Source organism: Theropithecus gelada, chromosome 14 (assembly GCF_003255815.1).
Source record: "Theropithecus gelada isolate Dixy chromosome 14, Tgel_1.0, whole genome shotgun sequence".
In the NCBI taxonomy this organism is placed as follows: domain Eukaryota; kingdom Metazoa; phylum Chordata; class Mammalia; order Primates; family Cercopithecidae; genus Theropithecus; species Theropithecus gelada.
The window spans coordinates 18,107,386-18,128,196 of NC_037682.1; the positions used below are offsets into that span (position 1 = coordinate 18,107,386).

Sequence of the window (20,811 nt, forward strand, 5' to 3'; positions counted from 1 at the left end):
TTTTTTTTTTTTTTTTTTTTTTTATGGGGGAGACGGAGTCTTACTCTGTCGCCCAGGCTGGAGTGCAGTGGTGTGATCTCGGCTCACCACAACCTCCGCCTCCTGGGTTCAAGCTATTCTCCGCCTTAGCCTCCCGAGTAGCTGGGGTTACAGGCGTGTGCCACCTCGCCCAGCTAATTTTTTTTTTTTTGGTATTTTTTTTAGTAGAGATGGAGTTTCACTGTGTTGGCCAGGCTGGCCTTGAACTTCTGACCTCAGGTGATCCGCCTGCCTTGGCCTCCCAAAGTATTGAGATTGATTACAGGCGTGAACCACCGTGAGCTGATGTTGCTCAGCCTTTTTAAAGCCTGGAATGTCTTTTTAAAGGAATTCTTGCACTAAAAGATGTAATTTGGTTGTCGACTCAGAGTTATTCTTTGGTCCAGGCAGCTTTCTATAGGAAGAGGCATGCCATCAGTTCCAGTGTACATAGGAAAAACTAGGACAAATATAACCAGTAATCTAACCAGTCCCAGCTAGGGTTACCATCTTCTGTCTGACAGGCATGGCTGGGTAAACTGTGTACTGTGTGTCAGTTGCACAGTCTCCTCTCACTTGCAGCTTGTTTTTGCTGCTTTAATAGGGTGGAAGAGAGCTCCTGCCACTTCTGCCTCTATTGTAGTAAATCAGATGAGCGAGTCTCTGGCAAAAATAGAAAAAGCAGTAAGTTGCTGTTACAGTTCTAGATTTTGGATGATGACGTCTGGACATGGACAGAAGAGACAGTTTTCACCTTCCTGGGTCAGATGCAGACAGATGTCAGCCATTGTTACACAGATTAGAACTTTTAGGCCTATGCTATTGTGCCTTTCTTTCTTTTTCTTTTCTTTTTTTTTTTTTTAACGTTAACTGTGTGTTTAGGAGTTCATTCGTTTTACTTCTTTGCAGGCTGAACATAACTTCTTTTTTTCAAAGTTCCCTGTGTTGTGAACTGAGCTTGGGTGAAGTGAAATCTTTGAGGTAAGGCAACTCTAATGATAAAAATGGAAAGAAAGCCTGTGAAATTTGGGAGCCTTCAGAGATAACATTTTAGAGTCACTGCCTAAATATTGAAATGCCACCATTTGTTGTTTGGGGGGATGTGGAGCTAAATTGAGAACGGGAGCACACATCTGCCTTGACTGCTAAGTATATCCATCTCTAGTGCTCACCCATAATAGAATTTTTATGTGTGCACTCACTAGTCTTGGTTTTAGCAACAGTTTAAAGGAGGAAAATGACAATGAAGAGACTTCATATCTTGGTTTTTCCCTTACATGTTTGAGTGTTGTCCCTGATAGGCCCTAGTTCTTTTTCATTATTATCACTATAGTGGCTTTTGTTCTTTGTTTCTTTAGAAAGGACAACAGAGAACTGAAAATACATTATTTCCTAGTATGCTAGTAAGAGGCAGAATATTACTATTCCATTTTTATTTTCTGGCAAATTAAGCTTCAGAGTTAGTAAAGAAAATTTCTGTGTGCCATCTAATGAGTGTTGCTGAACAAAGGATTTTTGAAGTCTTTCACCTAGATGAGGAGCACACCTTACTCTAACCATTAAATAGCACATCATCGAGAAAGCAAGGTCAGTTGAGAAATTGATGCTTTTTTGAAAATATCAAGAAAAAAAAAAGTAAGGTTGATCCACTGTAAGCAGTTGTACATGAGTGGTAAGTTTCTGGTGGCCAGTTTATTCAACCAGCTTGTCTCTGGCCTGCTTCTGAGGGTCTTATCATTCCTCTTTATGTGACTGTTCTGAGGTTAGTTTGGACCTAAGTACTGTGCTCATTGCTGTCTGTGGCACATGGAAACGTAAGTTTAAAAGCAAGGCTAACAACCCACTTCTTCGGTGAGCCTTTTCTCGCTTCAGTTAGTTTCAGGCTTTGGGGGACCTTAAAAACTGGTTTGCAGGGAGGAGTTTGGAGGATGTGAAACAAGTTTGTGTTTCTTCTGCTCTGTTAGCCACTGCTATCTTCATGGATCTGACATTCTATTTATCTGACAGTGCACTTAGTACTGCTTCGCCAGGGAAAATCGCACAAAACAAGCCTGGCGCATCAGCACTTTCATTGTGTGCTGGGCTGAGCCTCCCTTCACATGGTCACATCCCCATTTTAATCCAATACTCCCTTTCCCTACCCCTTCCCCAGTCCTGCCTCTTTCTGTGGCACTTACTGCTGGTTTCCCTGAGCTCCTGTTTCCACTTTGTGTTTTTTGTGGGGCCCAGGAAGCTAAAGCTGTGTGTATTTGTGGATCAGACAAGTGCAGCAAGTTAATATCATTGGCTTCTGAAGGGGAGAGTGAGGTGATGGCTGCGTTTAAGTTGGATTTCCTTCCAGAAATGATGGTGGATCATTGCTCTTTGAATTCCAGTCCCGTGTAAGTATTTTTGTTGTCTAATTTTTATCATAAGCAGAGGAACTGGGCTGTTTCTTTATATGATGAAATTGATTCCTTTTTTTAAGAAGGGGAAGAAAAAAATGGGAAAGGAAGCCAAAACAACGTGAATTTTCTCATGCTATTATTTTCTATTGTAGTCTGAGTCTGTCTCATTACTGCTTATTTCCTCAAGGCTTTAAGTTATTTATATAAAGGTGCACTTGATATATGACCAGCAGCATCAGCTCAAGTGTGCCAGTTCCAATTCCTTTAAACTGTAGTGTTTTCCTGTATGATAGATTCCAAGGTATTTTTTTTTTTATACTATAGCATTGTTGCTTTGGGTTGGACATGCAATTTCAAATAATCTTTTGGGAAGGAAGTGTTTTATTATTTTAAATTATTAGATTCTTAGTCTCATATCACAGAGGAGACTGGTAGCTACAGTCAGTGTGTTTAGTATCGTCTACAACATTCTGTATTAACATACAGTGTGTAATCCTGGACCTTGATCCCCCCCCCCCCCCCCCAAGTCTCATTGAAAATGCAGCTCAGCACATGATTTTAGGAACATCAAATTGTCCTTCACCCTCCAAAAAAAACAAAACTGGATCAATCTTGATCGGCAATTTGCCCAAATAAATTGTGAGAACGAGAAACCTTGTTGGCTTGCAGTACTGTTCAAGAACTGCTGTTGTACACAGCCAAAATGCTAACCTAGCCCTGAGTTGTAGCTGCTGGAAACCTGAATTCTGGACTTTGTACAGAAGGACACATTTCCAACCCCTGATTTCAGTCACTGTAACCAGGCTTCAGAGTGTTTTGGAACCTCCAGCAAATGAGCTTTAGGTTATTCAAAGCCAAGAATATTAAGTGATAGAATATTCTCTAGATAACAGGTGTTAATGCAAGTCTTTGAGGTTAGGCCTCCATGTACAAATCAGTCTACCCTGGGATTAGATGTAACAGGTGTGGATAATAGTAGATACCAAACAGTTCTTTGTGGAATAGTTGGGGGGCAGGGTTCAAAGTTAGCTGTTTCTCTCTTTGTTTTTGAAATAGGGTCTTGCTTTGTGGCACAGTCACAGTTCACTGTAGCCTCAATGTCCTAGGCTCAAGCAGTCCTCTCGCCTCAGCTTCCCAAGTGACTGGGACCACAGGCATGCACCACCACCTGGCTGATTTTTAAATTTTTTGTAGATATGAGGTCTCCCTGTGTTGCCCAGGCTGGTCTTAAACTCCTGGGCTCAAGCTATCCTGCTGCCTCAGAACCTGGCCTGTCTTACTCTTTTGAAATGGATCTTATGTCTCCTCTGTAGTCTCCAAAATTAAAGTAATTTAAATGTCTTTTTATGCGAATTCTTTACTACTAAAATTTTACTTTAGCAGTAACAGGTGAAATTACAGTGAATATCATCATAAAGATTTAATACATAATAAGGATATTTCCATGTCCCAGGATTTATGATCCTTAGAAACAAGACTGTTGCTTAAATTATCTTTCACTGTAACACTTCCTGTGTTTTGCCACTGCCTGGTGTTCAACCCAGCATTGACACAGCATTCTTCTCAGCCTGCTTTCTAATCTTTTAAGATATTGGACTCATTCAGTATCCCGTTAAATCTGGACCATGGACCACTGCATGAAAGTCACCTGAAACTTAAAAATTCAGATGTTTTTGTGCTAGAATAGGACCCCCTAGACTCTAGTCTAACAAGTGTCCAGCATGTTTTTCATGCACACTAAAGTTTGAGAGCTAGTGGACTTACCGCAGGTCATTCTCAGAGTCAATCGGGGAATGAATTATCAACATTTTTTCCATGTGTGTTTGCATCTGTTTTAGTCATCCATCTTCACCAAAGCTTAGCAAGGGTGCCTGGTCGTAGGCTATTGCCCCCATTTTAAACATGAGAGACCCAGTTGAGAGAGATTGAGGACAAATAGTAATCAATGTTGGGCCTGAAGTACAAGTTTAAAGGTAAAGGTCTTTTTATATTTTGCCCACTAGACCAGGCTGCCTCTCGTGTCAGTGAACAGTTACCCAATGTTCTTGATTCTCCATTGATCACTCTTAAGCTTCCACTGGTGCTTCTTACTTTGCTTGCACCCTAAGATATGGGTATTTTCATGAGTTGTGTCCCAAACTTTTTACTTTTCACTCTCCCATTGCTTAAGGGGACACTGATGTGCTTCTCTGCTTCTCAGATCTCTGTTCCCCCAAATGTCTTCTGAGGTCTATGACTTCATTGGTTACTTTCATCTAGAGACTTCCCCACAAAAAATAATTCCCATATTGTCTTCACTAGAACCCAAGAGTTGTTAGTTTCTTTCTCTTCCTCTCCTCCTTGGAGTTCAAGTGAACTCCAGGTCCTAGTGTATCCTGGCCCAAAATTTCTCAGTATTGTCTGAGACTGGGCGCTAATCTAGGTAGTAGTTTATGCAAGAGCCTTCCGATCTCCATGTTCCGTGCCTTATTTCATCCTCTAGATTATTTTTAGGTATCTTTTAAAAGGACAGATCTGATCATTCACTTAATCTAAAATCTTGGAATAAACTCCAAGCCTGTCTATATAACATGGAAAGCCCTTCACTGGGTCTCTCTGACGTACCTCTTTATTCTTGTCAACTTTCTAGTATGATCCCCTCTGTTTCTGTACTCTTCCCACAACTTTCTCAAGTCCTTTTTCTCCCTTCTAATGTTATCCCACTCTTCCAGTATCTCCTCAGTCCTTACCATTTCTTCGTCACCCTTAGGCCTCTTTCCTCCATGCCATGTTGCACTTTTTCTACTTACCTACTCTATGCAGCTGAAATCTCTGCACACACACCTCCCCCTCCTCCAATAAAATAAAATCATATTAGCCACTTCTTTCATAGAACTTTTAAACATTCCTTTATAGGATTTGTAGAGGATTATAGTTGTGCCCTTCTACTTTTTCAGTGACATTGCCTCAAGGTCACATATTGCTCAGTCTTATAGAGCCCTGTAGTGTGTAGTATCTGGCACCATAGCAAAAGCTTGGGTATTACAGTTGAGAATGATATTAAAGATGATTGCAGAGATAAGATGTCCAGATCTTCATACCTCAGGCAAGAAGGCTGAAAACCTTTAAAAGCATATTGTTAGCTATTCTATTGTTGGATGGTGAATTTAAATTATTATTGTCTTTATTGTGCTTAGAGATAGCTTTTTCTAGTACCTAACACCCCACATGATAGGAAGATTGCCCTTTATCCAAATGAAAATTACTTTCTCACAGCGTAAATGTATTATTCTGTCTTGTTCTCACTAGAGAGCAGCTGGTAAGTAACACAGGCCAGTGTTTCTGGGCCCTTTTTATTCTGATGCACTTCTGTTCCAGTTTTTCCACAGCACTGTATGTGAGCCAGAGGGACCTTGTATATAAGGGTGGGTGGTGGCTGAAGTTTGGAATGCAACAAGTATTTTTGCCTGCTGGGGAGGTGGAGGGATTGGTAAGTATCTGAATTTTTTCTATTTGTATAGTTTAAGGGAAGTCAACAGGTAATGGAAGGTGGGGGAGTGAAAAAATTAATAATGAAAGGTTTCAGGAATTATTTTTAAACAGGTCCCATTTGAAGATCTTGTTTGGCTGCAAGGAACAGATGTCCACTCAAGCTAGCATATATGAAAGGGCTTTCTTATAAGGACTCAGGTGGACTGAACTGTCATCTAATCAGGAACTCTGCAGCTAGAAAACCTAGAAACTGTATCTTTCTGACCCCAGGATACACAACTGCTCACTCTACATGTGCCTCCTTTCTACTCTTAACTACCTTATAACTTTGGTTGCAACATGGCCTTTCTTCGGATCCCTTCTCCCTCCCCTTCACATTGAGACATAATTCACATACTATAAAGTTTACCCTTTAAAGTGAGCAATTCAGTGATTTTAGTATATACAAGAGTTGTGTAACCATTTCCACTATTTAATTGCAGAACATTTCATCACCCCAAAAGAAACCCTGTACCTAAAAGCAACCATTCCCCTCTTCCTCCCCACATCACCCTTCCCCCATCCCCATTCCTAAGCAACCACCAACCTACTTTCTTTTTTTTTTTTTTTCCCCTTGGAGACGGAGTCTCAGTCACCCAGGCTGGAGTGCAGTGGCCAGATGTCAGCTCACTGCAAGCTCCGCCTCCCGGGTTCACGCCATTCTCCTGCCTCAGTCTCCCAAGTAGCTGGGACTACGGGCGCCCGCTGCCACGCCCGGCTAATTTTTTTGCATTTTTAGTAGAGACGGGGTTTCACCGTGTTAGCCAGGATGGTCTCCATCTCCTGACCTCGTGATCCGCCCGCCTCGGCCTCCCAAAGTGCTGGGATTACAGGCGTGGTAATTACACGCCTCGCCACCAACCTACTTTCTGTCTGTAGATTGCCTGTTCTGGGCATTTCATATAAATGGTAACATATACTATGTGGCCTTTTGTGACTGAGTTCTTTTACTTAGCATAATGTTTTCAAGGTCTTTGTTGTAGCGTGACTCATTATCTTTTGACCACAGTACTTTGCACTTCTCCATTTAACCCATGCTATCTCTAGTTGCACCTAAATTAAATTTAAATAACTTAGTGGCTGTCGTATTGCTCAGTGCAGCTGTAAAGGAGCTTGATTGGCCAGCCGTGTTTTTGTTTTAAGCATAGGTCAAGGGTCTTAAGTTTCTGGCCAGCCAATGGATCAGCTTGCCATTGGGCTAAGACACACCCCCTGGTTTAGTCACTTGGGGCCAGAAGATGGGAAAAAAAGTGGAATAGAACATTTGTGCTGCCCCTGAGATAGGCCTGGGGTGGGGAAATTTTGAGAGGGGAAAGGAAAGGAGAAAGAGAAGAGAGTGTTCAAGAATTTTGAAGAAATACATACTTTGAAAATACGGATCTTTGTTGTTCCTTCATGTGTCTCTTCCCAATTGTGTCCCTATTGTATTTTCTCATAGTATGTGTCAGCAGAAATCAAGGTAGACGAGATAGCCTCTCGTCCTGAATTTTCATAGTTGCTCATTCTTAATAATGGCAGCAGAAGCAACGGTGAGAGCAACTACCTCCTCAGGTATTATTACTGCTTCTGCTGCCAGTAGTAGAAACATAAAAAGAGAGGGGATAGGTTTCATCCCTTTCCCCTAAAACACTTGCCACTTTCTCATCTTCCTCCTTTTCACATTCTTGCAGGCCGTGATTTGCCTTTCTTATATCCTGTTCCCAGGTCAGGGCTGGCAGTACTGCTCCAGGAAATAGGAATTTCCGTAGACTGGCCTCTTAGGAATATAGATACCTCTCCAGGGAACTGCTGAATTCACTGGTTCTTGAGTGGAGATGATAAATATATATAACTCTCCATCGAATGGGGAAGTAAAGTACAAATTTGACAATGTATTTAGTGATACATAGAGTTAGTGGCTGATGTGGTGGCTGATGTGTAGCCAGATGGCTTTTTTAATACAATGGTTACTTTTAATCTTAATGACAAGATGCATATTGGAAGTATATGTGGAAGAGGGAGAGTGGTGTTGTTTCTCTTCAGATACAGTATCAGAGAAAGTTTGTGACTGCTTATTACATACACATGGGTATACATGCAGTTGTTGCTATACCTGGATAGTGCTTCTCAAGCTGTGGTAAAGGACCATCTCTCTCCCCACCCCCATCCCCCACTCCCTTGAAAAATACAGTGAAAATGAAGTAGGGGAAAAAATAAGGTACAAGCTTGTATTTTATATTTATTATTATTAGATTGAACAAATACAAAATTGCTCAGTCTAATTTCTGTAAAAATTTCTGTAAGAGTTAAGTTTGAAGATTGCCGCTGGTCCTTAGGCCATACTTTTGGTTTTTTGTTTGTTTGTTTGTTCGTTTGTTTTTAAGATAGTCTCGCTCTGTTGCCCAAGCTGGAGTGCAGTGGTGAGATCTTGACTCACTGTAGCCTCCACCTCCCAGGTTCAAGCGATTCTCCTGCCTCAGCCTCCCAAGTAGCTGGGAATACAGGTGTGTGCCACCACGCCCAGCTAATGTTTATTTTTTTAAAGTAGAGACAGGGTTTCACCGTATTGTTCAGGCTGGTCTTAAACTCCTGACCTCAAGTGAGCCATTGTGCCCAGCCTCTTGGGCCACACTTTGAACAGCACTACTCTACGGGAGTCTTCTGGCTATTGAATTGGTATATAAACAGGGAAGGGGAGGTTCATGGTGTAGGTAGACATGAAAAAATAGAGAAGGATTTGGAGAGCTAAAGAAGAATCTAGAATCTTGAGTCTCTGCTAAACTTTTGGGTAAACTGTAATCTACGTATATTGACTTGTGTTTATGCTTTAGCACTAAACAGGATGCAAAAGTTTAGAATTGGCACACAAACAACAGAGGGAAGGGGCATGCTGAAAGCAGTTGCCTCCAGTGTAATACAGATTGATAAAACTGCTTTTCAGAAATAGCCGTCAGCTTCCTTATCAAAACGTTTTCTGGGCACCATTGGGGTTCTTTGTTAACTCTGTCTAGAATAGAAATATAGTGAAAGATTAGCAACATTTTAGTAAAATGCTATTACAACTGGTAATTAAAGTTGTCGGGACAGGTTGTAGGGAGTAACAGCCAGTGTTTCACTAGTCATAGGGCTGCCTTTTTTTTTTGGAGACAAGGTCTCACTCTGCCACCCAGGCTAGAGCGCAGTGGCCCCATCTCAGCTCACTGCAACCTCCGCCCCCCAGGTTCAAGCGATTCTCATGCCTTAGCCTCCCAGGTAGCTGGGATTACAGGTGCACGCCACCACACCCAGCTAATTGTTTTGTATTTTTTAGTAGAGACGGAGTTTCACCATGTTGGTCTCAAACTCCTGACCTCAAGTAATCCACCTACCTCGGCCTCCTGCAGTGCTAGGATTACAGGCGTGAGCCACCATGCCTGACCATAGGGCTTTTTTCATCATGGTAGCTGGTTTCTGTTGCAACATTAGGATTAAGCATTTAAAAGCAGTCACATTATGTTTTTGCCATGACCTGCCACACGTTTTGAATTCATAGATTACAGGAAAACCAGTAAGATGATGCCGTCTAAAACACTCAAAAGAAAATAGGCCAGGTGTGGTAGCTCATGCCTATAACCCCAGCACTTTGGGAAAATGAGGTGGGAGAGTTATTTGAGCGCGGGAGTTTCAGACCAGCCCTTGCAACATAGAGAAACCCTCTCTCTACAGAAAAAGTTAAAAACTAGCCAGGCGTGGTGGCGCACACCCGTAGTTCCGTCTACTGGGATTGCTGAGGTAGGAGTATCACTTGAGCCTGGGAGGTCGAGGCTGCAGTTAGCTGTGGTCATGCCACTGTACTCCAACCTGGGTAACAGAGCGAGACCTTGTCTTTAAAAGAAAATGGCCTACTGATCCTGTGGCAGTCAAATAATCATAGGAGATAATAGTTGCTCTTAAATTTGGGTGCTGTTTTTGTGCATAAGCACTCATTTTATCAGAGCTAATTGGTTAAATGGGAACTGTTGAAACTTAAGAAATTTCTCCCTTCGCACATTTGAGTGCTTACTTTGAACCAGAATACTATACCAGGTGTGGTTACAGGAATGAATAGGAAATAAAATAGTTTCTGCCTGCAAGGAGCTGTCAGTGTAATTGGGAAGAGGTGGATACAGCCCGATTATGTTCAAAGTTGTTAAGCATAATTTTAATGCTAAAATTTCCACAACGAAGGTGGAAATTTAGTACTGTTGGAGTCCTAGGATTGTAGCTAATCAGTGAACCTGGAAGAATATGGGGAGCCTTCACAGATGTAGGGTCAGGAATTGGTTTATATGCCATTTGTCTTACAGCTTTTGAATTTAGATAGTGCTAGAGTCATCAAAAGTGATGTGAGAATAACCCCTGTAAGTATTGAATTATAAAAGATTCAAGGCTGGGTGTGGTGGCTCAGGCCTGTAATGCCAGCACTTGGGAGGTCAGGGCAGGTGGATCACTTGAAATCAGAAGTTCAAGACCAGCCTGGCCAACATGGCAAAACCCCAGCTCTACTAAAAATACAAAAATTAACCAGGCATGGTGGCTTATGCCTGTAATCCCAGCTACTCAGGAGGCTGAGGCATGAGAATCACTTGAACCTGGGAGGTGGAGGTTGCAGTGAGCTGAGATTGTGCCACCGCACTCCAGCCTGGGCGACAGAGAGAATCTGTCTCAAATAAAAAAAAAAGAAATAAGCCGGGCACAGTGGCTCCTGCCTATAATCTCAGCACTTTGGGAGGCCAAGGCAGGCAGATCACCTGAGGTCAGGAGTTTGTGACCAGCCTGGCCAACATGGCAAAACCCCATCTCTACTAAAAATACAAAAATTAGCTGGGTATGGTGGCACGCGCCTGTAATCCCAGCTACTTGGGAGCCAGGCAGGAGAATCACTTGAACCCAGGAGGCAGAGGTTGCAGTGAGCCGAGATGGCACCATTGCACTCCAGCCTGGGTGACAGAGCGAGACTCCATTTCAAAAAAAAAAAAAGAAAAGAAAAGAAATATGTAGTACTTAAAAGAAGTTGAGCTACTTTCACAGATTCAGCATTCTTAAGGATCTTCAGACACTATTCAGAAGATAGCAGTGGTGGAAAAATGATTTTTTGTTGTTGTTTAAAGACAGCTGGCACATTGGCTGGGTGCAGTGGTTCACGCCTGTAATCCAGCACTTTGGGAGACCGAGGTGGGCGGATCACCTGAGGTCAGGAGTTCGAGACCAGCCTGACCAACATGGTGAAACCCCATCTCTACTAAAATTACAAAATTAGCCAGGCATGGTGGCACATGCCTTTAATCCAAGCTACTTGGGAGGCTGAGGCAGGAGAATTGCTTGAACCTGGGAGGTGGAGGTTGCAGTGAGCTGAGATCTTGCCATTGCACTCCTGCCTGGCCAATAAGAGCGAAACTCAGTCTAAAAAAAAAAAAAAAAAAAAAAAAAAACCTAGCATGTTATTTGGGATTGGATATTAGAACCTGGCAATTTTTAATATGATTTTTGGATTAAGCAAATACTAATAGAAAAGCTAATGGTGTTAGTTATTTGGAATTTAAGTTATTAATGGTTTAGATAAATGTTCAGAGTTCAATTTAGAAACAAATAGGAAGAAGGACTTTGAAATAGATGGTATGAGGCCAGGTGCGGTGGCTCACACCTGTAATCCCAGGACTTTGGAAGGCCGAGGCGGGTTTATCACCTGAGGTCAGGAGTTCGAGACCAGCCTGGGCCAACATGGTGAAAGCCCACCTCTACTGAAAATACAAAAATTAGCTGGGCATGGTAGCGGACACCTGTAATCCCAGCCACTTGGGAGGCTGAGGCAGGAGAATTGCTTGAACCCAGGAGGTGGAGATTGCTATGAGCTGAGATCGGGCCATTGCACTCCAGCCTGGGCAACAAGAGTGAAACTCCGTCTCAGAAAAAAAGATAGTATGTTCTGAGTGGAAACATCTATAGTGTAAGAATTCACCTAGGTTGTTTACAGTGGCAAGGTAGGAATGAGGGTATTAAAATAGCTGATTATCCTTCAGGTTCTAAAGGTAATAAAACTGAAATAGGAGAATTACAAGTACAATGTGATAGTACTAGAGAAATTTGGGATGGTTGAAATGGTTTCACTCAGTAAGGGAATCTAACTGGTCTTAGAGTAATAGCAGTAAATTGGATAACTCAGAAACAAAATCTAGAATGATGGTAACATTGTTTATGTTCATTGCACAATCATCTGGAAATTTAAGAGGCAGAGCTCTGTTTTGGTCGGGAGACCTAACGCAAAAGCATGATTATACATGAGTCAGCTGCATTCAAAGGCCAGCATTCTAGTCCTTAGTTTAAGCCTTGGAAATCAAGTGTTTCTGTTCTAACTTCTACTGAAAGGAAACTTCACTTGTCATTGTATACATTGAAGTGTTCTGACTCTTACTTGTAATCAATAGTCCTCTGTTATTTTATGGGCCTTTTTTTAGTGTTTGTTTTGTTACCCATGCTTAAAAGTTATTAAAACTTGATCTTGTTTTGGGAGTTTTACCCTTTAAGTTCCTCCTCTAACATGATAATTCTCATGCTAGATAAGATATGTACATTGTCAGTTCCCTGGTAACAGCTGGGATGTCCCAATCAGAATGGTGACTTTAGTTTGGCATCTGATGGAATGGGTGGTCATGGTGAGGGAGAACCAAGGAACTCTGGTAAACTGAATAGAAGAAGTGAAGGAAGTGGATTTTTTTCCCCTGCATTCTCAGAAGTAGTTAAGATCATTAAAGAAAAGAAAATTTCCTCTGGAAGGCAGCATTATTACATAATAGAAGTTTCATTTTATCTCACACAGCTCAAAGAAAATGAACGGCACCCTGGACCACCCAGACCAACCAGATCTTGATGCTATCAAGATGTTTGTGGGCCAGGTTCCAAGGACCTGGTCTGAGAAGGACTTGCGGGAACTCTTCGAACAGTATGGTGCTGTATATGAAATCAACGTCCTAAGGGATAGGAGCCAAAACCCTCCTCAGAGCAAAGGTCAGGGCTTTGGGTTTTGGTTTATCTTATTTTTCCCACTGACTCTCAGAGCAGGTGAGGGCTTTGGGTTTTTGACAGGATACAAAAAATTGGTTTTTTATATGTAATTTCTTTCGTATGCATTCTCTCTGTCATTGCCAGAATACTCCTGTCTGTCTGTCTGTCTGTTGGAAAAAATCTGTCGTTTTATAGTAGTAATATCTTGTAATCCAAATATATTTAATGGCTTTAAAAAGTTAAGATGTTAGCATGAGGATAATTTGTAAATTGGATCTTGGGCAGTGCTTTGTGAGGGCTCTAAATTTAAGAGACAGATTCACGTGTCTCATTTGACCTCGGGAACAGAATGACGAAGATAAAATTGAAGTAAACCACATAAAGTTATCTTTAGTGTTTGGGCTAGCATAAGCTGAAAGAGAAAAACTGTCCACATACCCGTAGGTTTCTTGTTAGTATTACAGAGGCCTTGCAGGATGATTTATCAAATAGAAAGGATTTGTTTAGGCAGCTTGTTTGCTGTTGCCACAAAGTGAACAGGAGAAGAAGAAAGGTGGAGCTGCCTCCAGAATTGCCTAGCAGAGTGGAAGTTTCACAGGACTGATGGTAGATAGGTTTTAACTTTGCCCCATATACACACAGACCTGTTCTTATTTTCCATTTTACCAGTTTTCAGGTAATTCTCTGTGAAAGCTCTCCAACAGTGCAAATGTGAGCAAACATGATTGTCATATTGAAACCAGCTTAATAGCAGAGGATCTAGAAGCAGAGGAATTACTTTCTCTTTTTGGCATAGTTAACTAAAAATATAAAGTATAATAGTTTCTGAACATGACTGGCAATATAACCTTCAGTAATTTATAATTCTAACTGCTGCAGCATTATTTAAAAAAAAATCTATATTGTATCTCATGAGAATATGGGAGTGTCAGAACGTTTAAGACCAAGATTTACAAGATATACTTCCTCTCCTCCTACCCTAAATAAAGATTCAAAGCACAAAATCTACAGATCTGAGGCAGCACCATGTGCTTTTAGAAGCTTAATTATATTTGATGAGAACCAAGAGTCCTGAAAAAGATGTTAAGAGGTGCTTGCTCTTAAGTCATTTTATAATTTAATAAGTGATAATTATGTTTGAGGCATATGGTAGAATCTGGCTACGAAGTAGGGAGTGGTTTATTCTGAGAGAGCAGGGAAAGAAAGAGTTCCTGGTAGACTACAGGCTGCAAAAGTATAGAGCCCCATCTGTCTTCTTGTCTCATATACCACCTGGTGTTCCAAGTAGGGTAGCTTGAGTCAAATGGCACATGACCTTTCTTTATAAGAGAAGTCATCTTTTCCAGAGAAGTTATATGAGCAGCTAAGTAAGACGGTGTAACTAGGAGGAGACTAAAACAATAAAGTGTATAGAAAATAATCTTATTCCCCTGCTACATATTCATATTCATTCCTTTCCACTGCCCTTTAATAAACCCAGCCCTCTTTGAAGATCTAATATGTCAGTGGAGGAAGGGTTGCTGTAGGAATTCTCTGCTTTCGAAGTTTTATTTTATGAAATCTTATTTATTGCAGGGTGCTGTTTTGTTACATTTTACACCCGTAAAGCTGCATTAGAAGCTCAGAATGCTCTTCACAACATGAAAGTCCTTCCAGGGGTAAGAAAGCTCCCACTAGTAAATGGAAATGTGGTAACTTTGATATATGGGATACACTTACACATATCAGGCACAAACTGAAAACCATTTTGGGGAAAAGGTAATTTCCGCAGGAATTGATGTAAAGGAAGACATAAAGGGAGCACTTCAAAGATTACCGGACAGTAGTTCTCTCTCAGCCAAGAGTCTTGTGTATTTGAGTTCTTGACTCACCTTTCATTTTCTGGGGAAAGATCATGAAGCAGACATGAATTCAGAGAGAACTCTTTAAAGCTGTAGTTCTGGTATTTTAGAGTCTGTATGTATTTCTGAATGCCGTTAATATATACAGTGATAATAATCATATTTTTCCTTTTTAGATGCATCACCCTATACAGATGAAACCTGCTGACAGTGAGAAGAACAATGGTAAGCAAATGTATACACTCTTCCCCTTAAGATTTTCTGCCTAGGCCAGGCGCGGTGGCTCACACCTGTAATCCCAGCACTTTGGGAGGCCAAGGCTGGTGGATTGCTTGAGGCTGGAGTTCGAGACCAGCCTGGCCAACATGGTGAAACCCCGTCTCTGCTAAAAATACAAACATTAGCTGGGATGGTTGTGCATGTCTATAATCCCAGCTTCTCAGGAGGCTGAAGCATGAGAATTCTCTTGAACCCAGGAGGCGGAGGTTGCAGCGAGCCGAGATCATGCCAGTGTATTCCCACCTGGGCAACAGAGTGAGACTCTGTCTCAAAAAATAATTTAAAAAAAAAGAGGCCGGGCGCGGTGGCTCAAGCCTGTAATCCCAGCACTTTGGGAGGCCGAGACGGGCGGATCACGAGGTCAGGAGATCGAGACCATCCTGGCTAACACGGTGAAACCCCATCTCTACTAAAAATTACAAAAAACTAGCCGGGCGAGGTGGCGGGTGCCTGTAGTCCCAGCTACTCGGGAGGCTGAGCCAGGAGAATGGCATGAACCCGGGAGGCGGAGCTTGCAGTGAGCTGAGATCCGGCCACTGCACTCCAGCCTGGGTGACAGAGCAAGACTCCGTCTCAAAAAAAAAAAAAAAAAAAAAAAAGATTTCTGCCTAGTTTATTTGCTTTTCTTAGGATATCTGAATGGAATTGTGCTTTAAGTAATCCGTTGTCTAAGTTGTGTCAGTTTTTTCTTTAAAGTCTGATAAATAGAAAAACAGAGTTGACAGAGAAATATTATAAGAACATTGTAGAATGAACTGGAGTATACTTGGTCAGTATAATATCTTTTGGACAGGAATGAGGGGCCAAAATGAACAAATTAGGAAGGAGAACTTAATTCTCAGGAAAATAGTCAAGTCTGGGTGACGTAGCTCATGCTTGTAATCCCAGCACTTTGGGAGGCCAAAGAGGGCGAATCACCTGGCCAACATGGTGAAACCCCGTCTCTACTAAAAATGCGAAAATTAGCTGAGTGTGGTGGCGCATGCCTGTAATCCCAGCTACTCAGGAGGCTGAGACAGGAGAATCGCTTGAACCCAGGAGGCGGCGGTTGCAGTACGCTGAGATTATGCCACTGCGCTCCAACCTGGGCCACAGAGCAAGACTGTGTCTCAAAAAAAAGAAAAAAAAGTCAGAAAAGTAGACAGTTACACTCACTGAAAGGTGTGTTCTCTTCCACTTGTCATATCAAGTAAGTGTGAAAACCTCTTCTTTCTTTAGTAGTGTTGCTAGTAAGAGCAAACAATGCTGGCTGGGCACAGTGGCGCACACCTATAATCACAGCACTTTAATAGGCTGAGGCCGGAGGATTGTTTGAGCCCAGGAGTTTGAGACCAACCTTGGTAATAAGAGTGAGATCTCTCTGCAAAAAATTGACTGGGTGTGGTGGTACATACCTGTGGTCCCAGCTATTCAGGAAGCTGAGGTGGGAAGATTGCTTAAATCCAGCAGGTCAAGGCTGCAGTGAGCCATGATCATGCCACTGCACTTCAACCTGGGTGACAGTGAGACTCTTGTCTCAAAAAGAGCAAACAATTACAAAGGACTAGGGAAGATGCCAAGTACTTTGCATTTAATAGCAACTGCTACCCTTTGAAGTAAACCTGATTATTCCTATTAGTTAGATGAGGAAACAGGCACAGAATGGTTAAGTAACTTTCACAAGATTACAAAGCTACCGTATTTCATCTAAATGCTTCTAATTACAATTTTAAGATAATGTTGGTTATAAGGAGAGATGTGAAGCCGGGCATGGTGGCTCACGCCTGTAATCCCAGCACTTTGAGAGGCCGAGGCGGGTGGATCACCTGAGATCAAGAGTTCAAGACCAGCCTGACCAATATGGAGAAACCCCGTCTCTACTAAAAATACAAAATTAGCCAGGCATGATGGTGCATGCCTGTAATCCCAGCTACTCAGGAGGCTGAGGCAGGAGAATCGCTTGAACCCGGGAGGCAGAGGTTGCGGTGAGCCGAGATCACGCCATTGCACTCCAGTCTGGACAACAGGAGCAAAACTCTGTCTCAAAAAAAGAAAGAAAAGAAATGTGAAAAATATGAAAAACAAATGTGTGTCTTGGAATCTGTAAAATATGGTATGAAGGCACAGAGCCAGGATTCAAACCCAGGCGGTCTGGCTCCCGAGTCTGTGCCACATTGCCTCTTTTCATAGTAATATTCAAGTCTTTTGTGTTGTACTCTCTTAGCAGTGGAAGACAGGAAGCTGTTTATTGGTATGATTTCCAAGAAGTGCACTGAAAATGACATCCGAGTCATGTTCTCTTCATTTGGACAGATTGAAGAATGCCGGATACTGCGGGGACCTGATGGCCTGAGCCGAGGTAGATACAGTTTTAGCTTTTAAATAATCTTTTGGTTTTTTTATTTTAGTTTGGTTTGGGGTTTTTTTTGGAGACAGGGTCTTGGTCTGTCTCACCCAGGCTGGAGTGCAGTGGTGCCTTCACAACTCATTGCAGCCTGAACCTCCCAGAATCAGCCTCCTGAGTAGCTGGGACCACAGGCATGTATCACGACACCCAGCTAATTTTTAAATTTTTTAGAGAGAGAAGGTTTCCCTGTGTTGCCCAGGCTAGTCTTGAACTCCTGGACTCAAAGGATCCTATCATCTTGGCCTCCCATAGTGCCGGGATTATAGGTGTGAGCCACTGCACCAGCCTTGGAATCTTTTTAATTGGACCAGTGGAAACTAGCCACAGTGATTCCCTAGCCAACATGGTCCGGTCAAGATAAAGAGGTTGGGCCTGCTGCTTCCTGCTGTGTATCTATGTCCTGTCTTGACTCCTCCTATCAGTTCATTCTTTTTGTCTCCTAACCCCTCTAAGGAGTCTACATTCTATATTTCATTGTCATGTATTAAAATTTTCTCTTTTGGTGCTTTGCAAGATTCTTGATGCCAAAATGGAAATATTTTCTTCTCCCATTTTCTTTTATTTATTTATTTATTTATTTATTTATTTATTTATTTATTTTTTGAGACGGAGTCTCGCTCTGTCACCCAGGCTGGAGTGCAGTGGCCGGATCTCAGCTCACTGCAAGCTCCGCCTCCCGGGTTCACGCCATTCTCCTGCCTCAGCCTCCCGAGTAGCTGGGACTACAGGCGCCCGCCGCCACGCCCGGCTAAGTTTTTGTATTTTTAGTAGAGACGGGGTTTCACCGTGTTAGCCAGGATGGTCTCGATCTCCTGACCTCGTGATCCGCCCGTCTCGGCCTCCCAAAGTGCTGGGATTACAGGCTTGAGCCACCGCGCCCGGCCCATTTTCTTTTATTTTCAAGAGGAACTAGAGGATATGATTCCTCCTTTCTCCTGATAGGCATTTTTTTTTTCTGTCAGTGGTTCTCTGTTTTTTCATTATAGCACATATCACCCTGTTGCAACATACTAGCACATGATCCCCTGAAAACAAGGACTGTGTCTGTATTGCTAGCATGATAGTCAGCACATGGTAGGTGCTCAATTAATGTCTGTCAGAGAAATGAATGAATGCATGAGTTACTGACTCTTCTCTTACCAGGTTGTGCATTTGTGACTTTTACAACAAGAGCCATGGCACAGACGGCTATCAAGGCAATGCACCAAGCACAGACCATGGAGGTAGGGAGCAGATAGGTGATGGGGAAAATTTCTCAGCTTGGGAATGCTGGGACAGTTGGCTATTAAAGTCCAGCAGCATGTGCAGCATCTGATTGCCCAGAAAGTTAAACAGCCAACATCTTAAAGTTAAAAACCACTGATTTCTTTAAAATTAACATACTGGAAATGCTCTCCCCACCCCTTTTTTTGAGATGGGGTCTTACTTTGTCACCTGGGCTGGAGTGCAGTGGGAAGATCACGGCTTAGTGCAGCCCCAGCCACCCAGGCTCAAGCGATTCCCCCTACCTCTGCCACCCAAGTAGCTCGGACTACAGGTACACACCAGCACGCCTGGTTAATTTTTGTATTTTTTTAATAGAGACAGTTTTGCCATGTTGCTCAGGCTGGTCTAAAATTCCTGAGCTCAAGTGATCCGCCCACCTCAGCCTCCCAAAGTGTTGGGATTACAGTCTCTTGTGTCTAGCATGAGGAGAATCATTTGGCAATGAATGAAATTAGAATGTAACCTGCATGCCATCCAAAAGGAAGATTTTTTTCTTTTCCCAGGTGGAGGAATTTGACCCTTTGGTTTTGGTCTTTTCACAGGGTTGCTCGTCACCCATGGTGGTAAAATTTGCTGATACACAGAAGGACAAAGAACAGAAGAGAATGGCCCAGCAGCTCCAGCAGCAGATGCAGCAAATCAGCGCAGCATCTGTGTGGGGAAATCTTGCTGGTCTAAATACTCTTGGACCCCAGTATTTAGCAGTGAGTCTTTGTGGTTTGCTTTCTGCAGACTGTGCAAGCTCCCAGCTGTTTCTTCTTCTGCTGTCCCTAGCTAACAAACACAGTGGCATTTACAACTTTTGGCATATAGAAATTATATGTAAAAATTCAGGTAGTACTATTTCTTTTAGTCCTGTTAGTCTCTCTCTCTCTCTCTCTCTCTCTCTCTCTATATATATATATATATATATATATATATGTCTCTGGACATGCATCTCTGGTTATATCTTGAGGCTTTTGCTGCAACTGAAGTAGATTCCTGGTTTCCCATTTTAAAGATTTAGAAACATCTTGTGTCCTTACTTCCATGAAAGAAATTCTTTAGGGAATCTCAGCCACCAGTGTCTTTCTCCATATCTCTTTCTACCAGATGTAGAGGGCATCATTAAAATCCTTATTGAGTCTTTCCTAAAGAGTATGATAAATGTTTCTTTTAGCGGACTTGAGAGATCAAGAGATTTTTTTTTTTTTTTTTTTTTTTTTGCTTTATTTATTGATTTATTTTTTGTAACGGAGTCTCACTCACTCTGTTGCCCAGGATGGAATGCAGTGGCACAATCTTGGCTTACTGCAACCTCCGCCTCTGGAGTTCAAGTGATTCTCCTGCCTTAGCCTCCCAGGTAGCTGGGACTACAGACGCACACCATCACACCCAGCTAATTTTTATATTTTTAGTAGAGATGGGCTTTCACTGTGTTGGCCAGGCTGGTCTCAAACTCACGACTTCAGGTGATCCACCCTCCTTGGCCTCCCAGAGTGCTGGGATTATAGGTGTGAGCCACTGCGCCTGGGTGAGATCAAGAGATTAACATGAACATTTTTAAATGAGCATTACAGGTGTGTATTCAAGTTTACTACATTGTAAATAGACTTCCTTTATTTTGATCTCCCTGTTGTGGTGAGCCAAAAGAAGGTTGTCTAGTCCAAAAGAAGGTCTGGCCCCAATTTGTGATTTAGATTTACTAGGTCTGCAATATATATGTTACAGGGGATTATTAACGGAAAAGAATTGGAGCCAGCACAAGACACTTAAAACCACCCATCTGTGAGTCAAAGAGGAAAAAGGTCATCTTAGGCTATTACTGGTGAAACCACTAGATTTGTATGGATGATACAAAAATATTCCCATAGAAATAGCTAGTATAGTCATTTATTCCTCATTCTTTCAAGTATTATTCTGTATGGAAACAGACAAAAGGCACTGATTTCTGTCTCCCAGTACTGAATTTTGGTTTAGTTCCAGTGGTTTTCATATTTCTGGTATCTTATAAGAAATCCCAGTTTAGGCTGGGCACTGTGACTCACACCTGTAATCCCAACACTTTAGGAGGCTGAGGCGGGCGGATTGCCTGAGGTTGGGAGTTTGAGACCAGCCTGGCCAGCATGGTGAAACCCTGTCTACA

The 20,811-nt window shown here is 42.2% G+C and overlaps 2 protein-coding genes across 8 annotated transcripts in view; one reads left to right on the top strand and one right to left on the bottom strand.

Moving 5' to 3' along the window:
* Positions 1 to 12,903, bottom strand: part of PTPMT1 (protein tyrosine phosphatase, mitochondrial 1) — an 88,556-nt gene extending 75,653 nt beyond the window's left edge. Inside the window, exon 1 of the mRNA XM_025357546.1 lies at positions 12,728 to 12,903. The gene's annotated coding sequence lies outside the window, so the exon portion shown is untranslated. The remainder of the gene's footprint in view (positions 1 to 12,727) is intronic.
* Positions 1 to 20,811, top strand: part of CELF1 (CUGBP Elav-like family member 1) — a 93,068-nt gene that overhangs the window by 56,587 nt on the left and 15,670 nt on the right. For 2 of the 7 annotated variants that reach the window (XM_025357540.1, XM_025357541.1), the window contains exons 2-9: positions 928 to 999; positions 2,248 to 2,399; positions 12,730 to 12,917; positions 14,490 to 14,572; positions 14,932 to 14,980; positions 17,241 to 17,372; positions 18,564 to 18,643; positions 19,229 to 19,390. In XM_025357540.1, the coding sequence (XP_025213325.1) occupies positions 2,329 to 2,399; positions 12,730 to 12,917; positions 14,490 to 14,572; positions 14,932 to 14,980; positions 17,241 to 17,372; positions 18,564 to 18,643; positions 19,229 to 19,390 (765 nt within the window). In that variant the 5' untranslated portion in view covers positions 928 to 999; positions 2,248 to 2,328. Of the gene's footprint in view, positions 1 to 927; positions 1,000 to 2,094; positions 2,400 to 7,276; positions 7,467 to 12,729; positions 12,918 to 14,489; positions 14,573 to 14,931; positions 14,981 to 17,237; positions 17,373 to 18,563; positions 18,644 to 19,228; positions 19,391 to 20,811 lie in introns of those variants that run through there. The other 5 variants (XM_025357537.1, XM_025357539.1, XM_025357538.1 and 2 more) reach the window with 4 other exon arrangements.